This window comes from Monopterus albus, unplaced genomic scaffold, assembly GCF_001952655.1.
Source record: "Monopterus albus unplaced genomic scaffold, M_albus_1.0 scaffold6.1, whole genome shotgun sequence".
Classification (NCBI taxonomy): domain Eukaryota; kingdom Metazoa; phylum Chordata; class Actinopteri; order Synbranchiformes; family Synbranchidae; genus Monopterus; species Monopterus albus.
Genome location: NW_018127886.1, coordinates 6,723,685 through 6,735,330, shown reverse-complemented (window position 1 = coordinate 6,735,330; position 11,646 = coordinate 6,723,685). Strand labels below are relative to the sequence as shown.

The following is an 11,646-nucleotide window of genomic DNA, read 5'->3' as shown; positions in this document are numbered from 1 at the left end:
TACCCCATCTTATGCACAATTCTTATCGCTCTTTTTTGTAATATATACAATGGTTGAAGTGAGCTTTTGTATGTATTTCCCCAGTTTTCAACGCTATACTCTAAGTATGGTAAAATCAATGAAGTATACAAAATGCGTAGTGCTTTCCCATCCAACATATATCTAACCCTTGCCAATATCAATATATTTTTTGCTATTTTGTGCTGAACATATCTGATATGAGATTTCCAGGAGAATTTGTCATCAACTATGACACCTAGAAATTTAATTTCATATACTCGTTCTATATTAGCTCCCCCAATTTTCAATTGAGGTTCATTATCTAGTCTACAATTCCCAAATACCATAAATTTGGTTTTATCCAAATTCAGAGATACTATATTGCTGTCACACCATTTCTTTATCTTCTAAATAATGAACTGTACAAACATTTAGGCCGTAATTGAGTTATGTCACCAAAAAGGTACTCAAAATAAATGTTTAAGTTTAGTTTAGTTTAGTTTAGTTCAGGGCAGTAGGCTGAATAACTTCATCCTGGCCAGAGGTCTAATCAGCCAGGATGTGCAAGACCACACATTGCTTTCCTAACTGAGCAGATGAATACACTATAATCATTTTACCTAAACAGGACAAATGAAAGATGAAGCACATATACAAATTTAAATATTTGTATTTTTAGAAATACCCTTCACATACACACTCCCACGAATGAATGCATGAATAGTGACAGGTGCACAAATACATTACTCATTGCATGTCCCAAAAAGATTTGCTGGGCTTGCAGGGCCAGAGACTGAAGAGAGTGGTAGTGACAGACTGCGTGTGTGTGTGTGCGCGCGTGTGTGTGGAGGGGGTGCCTGTGTCTTTGTGTGTGAGGAAGTGAGAGAGAAAGACAAAGAGATGGAGGTTACAGTGTAGCTATGTGTCTGCAGAGGAAAAAATACAGGCTAAGTCTGTGCAGGCATGACAGGGTGTAGAGGAAAGTCATGGAGGTTTCAGATGTTTTGTCAGCAAGGTGGCCCCTAAATATCAGAATTCAGGACTGTTAAACCTGGCTCTCTTCTTCCATCTGCCATTTCTTTGCTCTCTCTTTCTGTGTCTCTCTCACTCACACACACACACACACACACACACACACACACAGCTTTTTTTTGTTGCCTGTTTATAGCCAACAACAGAATGGAAAATTACTTCTGAATTCTGCAATTCAGAATTGTCAGTGGCAGATGTTCCTCCTCTGAGAGCTTTATGCAAAAACTACATATTACCACTGAGTAGTTAGTCTTTTCCTACCTCCACAAAAATAGCATTTTAAGGGGGAGATGAAAACCCTCAGTATGATTTAAGTCAGCTTGTGGTTGAGGGGTTGCTGGTTGTACTCCAAAAAGAGGTTGCGTAACTGTGAGAAAAGCATATGACTCCCCCTGTCCATAAAAGACACTGTATTAGTAAAAATGAGCAGAAATAAAGGTAAACAATTTAATAAAAATAGAATAAAGAAATTGTCTCACCAATGCATTATTATTTATAAAGCCTAAAAGTGCAGCATTTTCCTGTACGTAACATTTTATTTTCCACTCACATCTCCTCTAGTAAATCACACCATGGACAATAGGAACTACCAACAAACAAATAAATAGAACGTAAAACATAATTTTGTTCATTCCTCCACAAAATGGAGGCTGCTTGGCATCATGTGCAGCAGTCCCCACGTATTTGTAGCCCATTGGCTTCTCTGAGTCTCCTCACCACTGACTGGTGACAAGCACAAGAATCAATGAGCCGCGAGCGCCGTACACATACAGTGGCACAATCACTTTGCTGCTGAGAGGAACAGACACTCGGTTATGTGTGAGTGGGCGGGGAAGTGTGGATATGATCATGTGTGTTTGTATGTATTTGAGAGGGTGAGATGACCCAGATCTGCTTTAGGAGAAGGGGACAGTAGTCACTTAAAGCTTTGTGCATGAGCAGTGAACTGTGCTTGAGATGTGACATGATGTGACACACACAAACTACAGCAATTTTTTGCCTAATAATCCACCAAGGATAATCCAGTGGTTTTACAGGAATTTACAGTATTGTAGTGATCCTTCACTTGGCATGTTATTATGTTCTAAATTGTTATGGTTACTTGATGGGTGTGGAGCTTCAGGGGTTAAGAGGTGTGAGAGCGGGAGGGAGTGAAGTGTGGGGGATTTTGAGCTACAGAGAGTGTTAGCAGGCTGTTTTTCTTTATTATTGTTGTTGAGCTGTTGTTTTGGCGTGGTTACGGCCAACAGTAACCGGTTGTGTAGAGTTAATAAAAAAGCGACTATTCGTCGGCACTCAAGGTTGTCTTCCTTGTGTCCTGCGGGACGCTACAGTATGTTTACAGAGTGCCTTATGGCCACTGGTGGTAAAAGGCAGACATATTTAGCAAAAATCATATTTGTTGTAGGCTACATATGGTGTAGGAGCACAATAAAATACATTTACAAACCCTAGCTGCAGTGTCAGGAATGTTTAACTGAAATTTAAAAAGACAAGTCATAAAATGTGGAGAAATCGTGTTTGCTAAAACATGTAGCCTGCATATTTTATTTACTCGTTTATATCATATAGATTTTACATAGTGCTGTTCAAGTGCAACTTTGATATTGTTCTGATTCGGTCAGTTTCAATGCCTGCGCAAAACAGTTGCTTACAACTGTTCGGAACTTTAAGTCGTCGACACTAAGTCTCCAGTCGGCTGTATTTTGTAGTGACACGCCTTCAAAATGGCTTCCGATGAACAACCGGTCTGTCAGATTTTCTCTTTCCAGGACTGTAAAACCTCTCCCGATCCGATTTTTGAACTCCCTGCCCAATGTCTGACCTCTACACCGGTTCCAATAGTGATAGACAACGGCTCCTTTCAGACACGGGCCGGGTGGGCGGCTGCAGAACTTCATTCTCCGCGGCTGCTCTTCAGGTCGGTGGCGGCACGCAGCAGAGGGGCTGCCCGCAGCGAGACGCAGATCGGTAACGACATCCCGAATCTGGAGCCACTGCGATGGCTGCTGAAGAGCCAGTTCGACCGAAACGTGGTAGTCAACTTCGAGATCCAGGAGCTCATCTTTGACTATGTGTTTACACACCTGGGCATCGCCTCAGAGGTGAGTGCTGGAGGAGACTGTCAATATAAAGCACCTTTGAAGAGAACAGAACTGACTCAAGTCCGCCATTGTTTTGACAAAAATTATACCCCCCAGAAAATGTTTATCCATGTCGTCTCTTTGACTTCACGAGAATTAAGACGCCAAAAAACGTGACATTATCTTAATGTCTGCCATTTCTGTTTTATATGTAATGTCAGATGACCAATCAACATTACTCTTCCATGCTCTTGCAGGGCAGTGTGGATCACCCCATCGTGCTCACAGAGGCACCCTGTAACCCACTGCACTGTCGGCAGATGATGTCAGAGTTGCTGTTTGAGTGCTACCGTGTCCCATATGTCTCCTATGGCGTGGACAGCTTGTACAGTTTCTACCACAATAACACTCTCAGGAACATCCAGCCACCACACACTGGCATTGTTCTGTCCTCAGGATACCACTGTTCACACATCCTGCCAGTTATCAACGGCAGGTGAGGATTCATAGAAACAGACAATTGCCCTTTCAAAGTAAAATTTAATGCCCTAACCATCTGTCTTTTTTTCCCGATCAGCCTTTTTTACATCAGGTTTTGACTTATAGTAGAAAAAGCACAGGTGTTACTAATAACATTAACAATGGCTCTGTTATGTTTAAGTGTCTTGGCCTTTGGAAGCTGGGCCATTCATGTGTCCAGCTCTCAATGGATAACTGATCCAACCTTCTTGCAGAGTAGGCTGTTTTTTTTTTTGTTTTTTGTTTTTTTACACATTCAGAATCAGAACATTCTTTAAATCACCCTGTTGAATGTCCTGTGTTGAAACACCTAGGTGAAATAAATCAGTTTTAGTGAGCTAGTGTTGCTCAGTAGTGTTATTTCACTCTTTGAGTACCTAGTTGGCTGGCGGAGTGGCAACAGCGCATATCTCCTACATGTGTCCCAGTGAGCTGTGAAAGTGAATCCACGTGAACAATACCGGGACCCTGAAACTGAAGTAGCTAAATGGAATTCAGCCAACATTAATTTTATTATTTACACCTGTGGGTTTCCTACTGTGATATGTCTGAATGATTGTGCATTGTGTTTGACTTCCATTAGTGCAATTATACACATGCTGTGCACAATTTTCTTTAATTTTGATATGGTTTTGATTTGAGATTGGATGCGTTGAACTGTAAGCGTGTTAATGTGGCTGGGAGTCAGGCAGCGTCCTACCTGCAGCGCCTCCTTCAGCTGAAATACCCAGGTCACCTTGCTGCCATCACACTCAGTCGCATGGAAGAACTGCTGCATGAACACAGTTACACTGCTGTGGATTATCATGAAGGTACACTATGTCAGTGCAAACATACAGTACATACTTTATATATAAATACACGTACCATGGCAGGTTTACAGCTCCAAGTTGCAACAGCAAATAACCGTTTAGTTATTGAATAGTCAGAAATTCATCTTGAGCAACATTAATTAACTGCATGCAAACGTGAATTTGCTCCTTGTGACTGGTGGAGGTTCAATTCAATTTCCTCCATGTTGTGTTTTCCACAGAGCTGGAAAAGTGGCGCAGCCCAGAGTTTTATGAACGGGAGGTTCACCGTATGCAACTTCCCTTCTCAGGAAAGTTGCCAGGTGGCTGTGTGAGTGTGGAGGAGAGGCAGGAGAGACGAGCTCAGCAGCTTCGACGGCTTCAGGAGATCAATGCTCGACGCCGAGAGGAGAAGCTGCTGCAGGACCAAGAGAGGCTGGACAGACTTATGGCAGTACAGGCAAGGAACCTGTTTTATCATTTATAGTTTAGGTTGATGACCTTCAGGTTTTTTTAAGTGGAATTTTACATTTGTAAGACTCAAGATTATGAAGAAACCTATAAAAAGACATTGTTCTTCAATGAAATGTAGATGCACAGTTACTAAAAAGCTTACAAAATAATAAGTAGCTTTAGCTATACCTTGTTTTTATATTTGATCTTTGGATTGATTTTAAAATACAGCTGGTGTCTGCTGCACAGTGGGTACAAAGAATACTGAGAAGACTGAGAATCCACACTTTGCCACAGCTATCTTAAGTGTTTCTGGGACTGTTTTGCTGACTGTGTAGACACTGGTGCTTCAGAGGTGCGGAAAAAAGTACACCTGCCTCTAGTGTTAAAGTACTCAGAGATTAGTCTTGGGAAGACTGAAGTAAAGTGGTACAAAGTTTAATGAGAACAGGGAAAATCCACAGTGTCCCACAGTGACTCTAAAAGTACTAGGTATCTACATTTGCATGTTGCTACTTTGTACTGTCATGTAATTGTTGCTTTTAATTTGCATTAGTTTAAATCTAATTGCATTCTATTTTTGTATCTATGTACTTATTGTAATGTTTTATATATTTGTGAGCATTGTGTTAAGCACTTTAAATTGCCTTTGTGTAGGAAAATGTGCTATATAAATAAACTTGCTTTGTTCAGGAGCTGCTGGAGGACGGCTTGCTGGATCAATTTCATAAGAGCCTGGTGGAGTTTAACATGGACTCAGCTGAGGAGCTGCAGTCCTACATCAACAAATTGCAGTTGGCTGTGGAGCAGGGAAGACAGAAACTGCTGCACAGTGACGGGGCAGAGGGCAAGACAGAGGTGGGTGTGACTCAACCAAATCAATGGTTAGTTGGACTCGACTTGTTAATTTGCGAGTGCCGTGTCCACATTTTGAGGCTCTGTGTCTAGAAAACATTTTGATAGTTAAGAGGTAAGTTAAACGATTACTATGGTGCATGGCAGTTAAAGCAAAAAGCAGATATTTTTCAGCTCAAATCTGCTCTTTGAGTGATTTATATTAGGTTATACAAAGGTGTGTGTGTGTGTGTGTGTATACATATATATATATATATATAATCTGAGTGTTTATATGAGCAGTGTTTCTATGTGTGGTCAAACAACACTATATTACCCACAAACTTATGTCAGCAGCTGACCAAATAAGGAACGGCTCAGCTGAAGTCAGATTCAAGTGATCCAGTAAATAATTAGGTCTACATGTTTTGTTAATGTGCTGCGAGGTGCTACATGATCCGTCCTTGCTGCTGCAGTCCACATCCTGCAGACAGCATGAAGCCTGAGGCTGTTCTGTCCTTCTCTGCTAGGTTCCTGAGCTGGAGCAGCCGATAGACGAGGGAGATGGAGTGGCACTAATGGATCCTGACTTCCCTGAGGACACTCTGCCAGAAAAAACTGCTAATGTTGTTCAGGTAATGGCACAGAGACACTGGATCTTCCCAGACTGATATTAAAGTCCTCATTAATGCTGCGAAGGCCATTTTCTGTTAGTTTAATATGTGGCAGGTCGAGTGAGTCCTGCATAATTTTTTCTGTGCCAGAACAATAATGAAGCTAGCTAACTTTACTCATAAGTTGAAACATTTGACATTTGTCAACACTTCTCACACATCAGTGATGAATAATTTTGATCTCATCTCCAGCCTATGTTCAACATGGCGGAGTACCACCAGCTGTTTGTAGGAACAGAGCGTCTGCGGTGCCCAGAGATCCTGTTCCAGCCCTCGCTGACTGGAGAGGATCAGATGGGACTGATGGAGACACTGCAATATGTCCTGGCCAGGTAATGATGCAGTCAAATACACACAGAAAAGACAAAGGTGTATGCTCACACATACAGTATGTACACATAACCAAACACTAATGAAATCATATTAGCAGGTACATGAATTATACAAATTCTCTCTTTACCTATTTGATATTATCACACAAATACAGAATTTTTGCATTTTACACATAATTTTCTCATATTTATAAGCGTTAGCAAATGATGTGTACTTTCATCTATTAAAGTGTTTATTTCTTCTTTATCACATGCAGGTACACTCCAGAGCAGCAGGAGGTGCTGGTGAGAAATGTGTTTCTGACAGGAGGGAACATGCAGTACTCTGGGATGAAGGAGCGAGTAGAGCGAGAACTTCTGGCTATGAGGCCTTTCCAGTCACATTTCAAGGTACAGTCTTATATGAGTTTTAAAAGCTCCGTGCCATTATACACTCCTGAAGTGTCAAACTATACCACCTCAACATTGACTAACAGATGTTGAATTTATTGAAATTCTTTGAAAAAGGTTCGTATTTGATTGTATGTAGTTGAGATTTTGGCCACAAACTGCTTCTTTTCGCAGTATTATTAATTCATAGCACACAATTAAAGATGCATTAACCAAGATTTTGCACAAATTTGGATAAACCAAGTAAAAAAATTGTCTAGAGGTGTTTTCCCCCTGCTGTACCAACCCCACCCCCACCGTACTCTGCTATCTTCAGGCCTTGTGTTTATTTCTGCCTCTCTGTAGCCACTGTTGTTATTAAAATCCACAGCACACTTCTTTCATACCCTCGCTTATCCGAGGTTAAAAGATGCATTTTTCAAATCAGTACAGCTCATTTTAAAGACGGACCATGAAGGCTCCCTGTGCAGGTACAACCCAGGATGGGAGCAGACCTGTCAGACCCAAGAGGCGTCGTTCTGTAGCACAGAAATAGTGCAACAAAGAGCGAGGCGAAACCGGGGCTAACATCAGTTTGGCATATCGGAGATGGAGAGCATTAAAAACATCTAAAGGAATAAAATTTGATGCAGATGTAGCTTTCTTCCTGCTAGACACCTAACTATTGGAGCTGGCTAACATGTATATGTTGGCATCATTAGTAAGCTAATTTTAGTGTTTCCATTTTGTACCTGTGTGTTGAATTATTCGGAGTGTAATTTGGAGTCATTCCAACGGACTACAAAGTTAGTGTTTTGTGATCCAATTAGCAGAAACCAGCACATTTTCCCGGATTAGCAAATGAAGCAATTTAGCAAATATTTGCTCAGTTTTGGTCCAATTTATGTTGAACATAACACTGCAGTCCATGTAGCATTTCAGTGAGAAGTTAAAATTTATGCCATCAACATAACTAGAAAAGTGAGGAGTTTCTCTAACTGTCAAAGCCTAACATGTACTTTGTCTTGGTTCACATAAAATTCATGGTTATGTGTGTCAAGTATGTGACACTGAATGCTACATGATAGTGGCCGGAACTTTAGTACTGCGTCAATATTACTGGGAAAAAACATTCCTCTGTATAATTTGCTTGTGTTACTGCAGATACATCCACTGCAAACAACATAAGACATATGTATGCATATTATTAAAATGTAAAACTTTTTATTTGACATTGTGTCACTGCATTGTCACTGAAAACCACGGGATCTATGGGCTCTATATTCCATATACATTAGTTTGGGAGCCTTTTATTACTGCTGTGCTACCTGACTGCCACATCTGTCTCCGGCTGTCGTGACCATATATGATGTAGTTTCAGAGACGGGCAAATAAAAGCAGAGGAACAAGAGGAGGGGATACTGTTTGAGTTTGTTTTGACTCTCACTTCGCCCTTAATGGTCAAAAATTAGAGGGAGAATTTAGTTAATGCAGTTTTAATATAGTCACTTCAACCATTTGGCTAAAACTGAAACTGATCTGAACTGTCATTTGATTTTGGTTTGTTTACATGTAACTTAAACTATACAGTAATCTGAATTATCCACATTGACTAACCTATTCAGGCATATTCAGAATCAACATGTGGACCTTGTTAATCTGGGTGACATCTGAGCCACCATGACTGTCTTTGCTTGTGCCACTCTCATATCAAAAGAAGGGTCACAAGGTCTTTCCTAAGGAAATCCTGGAGGTTGGCCAGGATTTGAACACTGGTCTACTGTGTAAAAGTGCAGCAGTCTAACCACTAGTTTCTAGGCACATACCACCTGTAGAGCGGTGAGAAGGGAATGTTTAAATGTTTTTTATATATATATGACTCCTTCCCAGGTGACTATGGCATTGCAGCCGGCCCTTGACGCCTGGTATGGGGCAAGGGACTGGGCCTTGGAGCATCCACCTGGAGGAGTGGGAGGAGCAGCAGAGGGATGGATCAGCAGGCAGGACTACGAGGAGAAAGGAGGCGAGTATCTGAGTGAGCACTGTGCCTCCAACATCTTCATTCCTATGAAGATTGCCAAAGCAGTTCCTGCTCGGCCCACCGAGCCCTTGCTCACTACGCTAGCATCAACAGGAGCTCCTCCTCCTGTTACCATGGTTACGTCTGCCCTGACTCCCTCCTGCTCCACTGTTGCAGCTGATGTTCCTGTGGTTACCTTTTAAACTGAGCTCTTAAACATCATAAGTTTGATGTTCAGTGAACTCCAGACGTTATTTTGCAATGAAGGTTTTTTTTGCCACTTTCATTCTGTTTAACCTGACTGGTTCTCTACGTCACTCTGTGATCTCTAACATTTCCCAGCGTGCCTTTCAGGAACCTCCAGACAATTGTGAACTTGTAGCACTCAGTCAGAGGTAAAGAAGACTGTGCTCTTTGATTCAGAAAGACTGAAAAGAGAACTTTATACTTATCAACTTTAACAGTGGAATGTCTATTGGGAATATTTTTTGTATTATGTAAATAGAATTTTTGTGTTTGTAAAAATATATTTTCACAGATGGAAGCAGATGTTTGCTTTTGATAGAATAACTGGTCGAGAAGAATGTCTGGCAGCTGTCGGATGCTGCTGGATACAGATGAACAAACATCCAGCGTTGCATTTTAATCACTTCCTTCTTTGGTCCTCTCTTTTTTCTTTCTCACTACACCTCACTTTTAAATCAGATAAAGGGTGAGTTCAATTAAATCACACAACAAAACCATTTCTCAATTACCTTTAGTTGTATCTATGGATACAACTAAAGGTAATTGCTGGATTGGCTTTATTTGTCCATGTTTTATCTGTTTTCATTCTTCATAACTGTTTAAATTCCACAGGATTAAAGCTACTGACAATATTTTCCATTTCCAGTTATCAAATTGGTTGATTATAATTTAGATGAATTAATTGTGTAACCTATAAAGTTTAGTTTAGTTCATACACATTACTGATTATCAGAGCTGTAGATGTCTTCACATTGCTTGCTTTGTCTGACCGTCAGTCCGTACCCTCAAGATTCTTTCATTTGGGACCAGATTTTTAGTTTATGTATAAAACAGAGAAAATTCAGATTAATAGTAGCTGAGAACATGTTTTTATTGATTTGGGTGAACTGACCCTTTAAATGCAGCTTCTACACTTAGGTGCTACAGTATAGTGTTGCACCACTAGATGGCAGAGATGAACACAAGATGTAGTCATTCTGCATTGATTTCCTGCAGTGATATCTCAAATCAGCTTTATTGGCCAGGTGTGTTGGACACATGAGGAGTTTGACTCTGGTACAGTGGCTGTCAGTGTGCATGTATAATTTTCTTCTTCCATAAGGAAATGAGTAGACAAGTAAACAAGACAGAGAACAAAAAAGCAAAGAAAATGTGCAAACCAGATAAAGGAATGTGCATTAGGAAAATAAAAATCTGCAGAACTCTTCTCTGCCCTCCTTTTGTGTGAGGTGTACAGGTCCTCCACTGAGGGCAGGCTGGGGTGCAGGCTGGATGCAGGGTTTCTTGGGAACCGGGATGATGGTGGACGGTGTGAAGCAGGAGGGGACTTCACACAGCTCCAGTGATCTGTTGAGGATACATGTGAAGATGGGTGGCCAGCAGACACCATCTGGGCCTGGTGTCCTTCTGATCTTTTGTTTTTATAAAAAGGCCACGCACATCCTTTTCCCAGATCTTCAGGGTTGTGGGGCTGGGGGTAAGGGAAGTGATCATGGGGGGAGCAGCTGCTGGGTCTGAAGGAGGGTGAGGGGGAGTTCTGCTTCTCAAACCTACAATAAAACACATTCAGGTCATCTGCCAGTTCACTTCCACAGTGTAGCTCCTGTGTTCCTGATCTGTACAAGATCCTGTCCCCACTTCTGTAGGCCGCCTCCCTGGCACAATGAATCTGCTTGAGTTTTATTGTGAACCAGGGCTTGTTGTTGTATGTGCAGAAGGACTTGGTGGGCACCCACACATCTTCACAAAAGCTGATGTATGATGTCACTGTGTCAGGGAGTTCACCCAGGTGTGTAGACGCAGCCTCAAATACACTCCAGTTTTGCAGTCAGAGCAGGCCTGTAGCTCTGACTTTGCCTGCTCAGTGCATCTCTTCACTGTTTTGACCACAGGATTCCCAGCTTTAAGCTTCTGCCTATAAGCTGGAATGAGATGGGCTATGCAGACTATTTAGCGGAGATTCATTAGTTAGATAGAAGGGAGCGGTGTCCGGCTCCATCTCTGTCGTAACTTAACCAGGGCCCCTGCTCTTTTCATCCATCCATCCATCTATCCATTTTCCTTTGCTTATCCGGGACCGGGTCGCAGGGGCAGCAGTCTAAGCAAAGATGCCCAGACTCCCTAGGAAGGCGCCCAGGAGGCATCCGAAACAGATGCCCGAGCCACCTCAGCTGGCTCCTCTCGATCTGTAGGAGCAGGGGTTCTACTCTGAGCTCCTCCCGGGTGACCGAGCTCCTCACCCTATCTCTAAGGGTGCGCCCGGCCGCCCTGCGGAGAAAGCTCATTTCGGCC

At 41.9% G+C, this 11,646-nt stretch overlaps 1 protein-coding gene and 1 pseudogene across 1 annotated transcript; one reads left to right on the top strand and one right to left on the bottom strand.

Moving 5' to 3' along the window:
• Window positions 1–1,337, bottom strand: part of LOC109971191 (vesicular inhibitory amino acid transporter-like) — a 6,952-nt pseudogene extending 5,615 nt beyond the window's left edge.
• Window positions 1,338–2,567: 1,230 nt separating this feature from the next.
• On the top strand, window positions 2,568–10,512 carry actr5 (actin related protein 5). The gene is made up of 9 exons (XM_020614491.1): window positions 2,568–3,137; window positions 3,374–3,612; window positions 4,278–4,447; window positions 4,669–4,886; window positions 5,573–5,737; window positions 6,244–6,348; window positions 6,580–6,719; window positions 6,977–7,109; window positions 8,979–10,512. The coding sequence occupies exons 1-9, from the start codon at window positions 2,760–2,762 to the stop codon at window positions 9,309–9,311; spliced, it is 1,881 nt and encodes a 626-aa protein (XP_020470147.1). The 5' UTR covers window positions 2,568–2,759; the 3' UTR covers window positions 9,312–10,512.
• The last annotated feature ends 1,134 nt before the right edge of the window (window positions 10,513–11,646 follow it).

Coding starts and splice junctions, on each gene's coding strand:
- actr5 (XM_020614491.1), top strand. CDS start 2,760: ATGGCTTCCGATGAACAACCGGTCTGTCAGATTTTCTCTTTCCAGGAC. Junction 4,448..4,668: donor TGCTGTGGATTATCATGAAG/GTACACTATGTC, acceptor TGTTTTCCACAG/AGCTGGAAAAGTGGCGCAGC. Junction 7,110..8,978: donor CTTTCCAGTCACATTTCAAG/GTACAGTCTTAT, acceptor ACTCCTTCCCAG/GTGACTATGGCATTGCAGCC.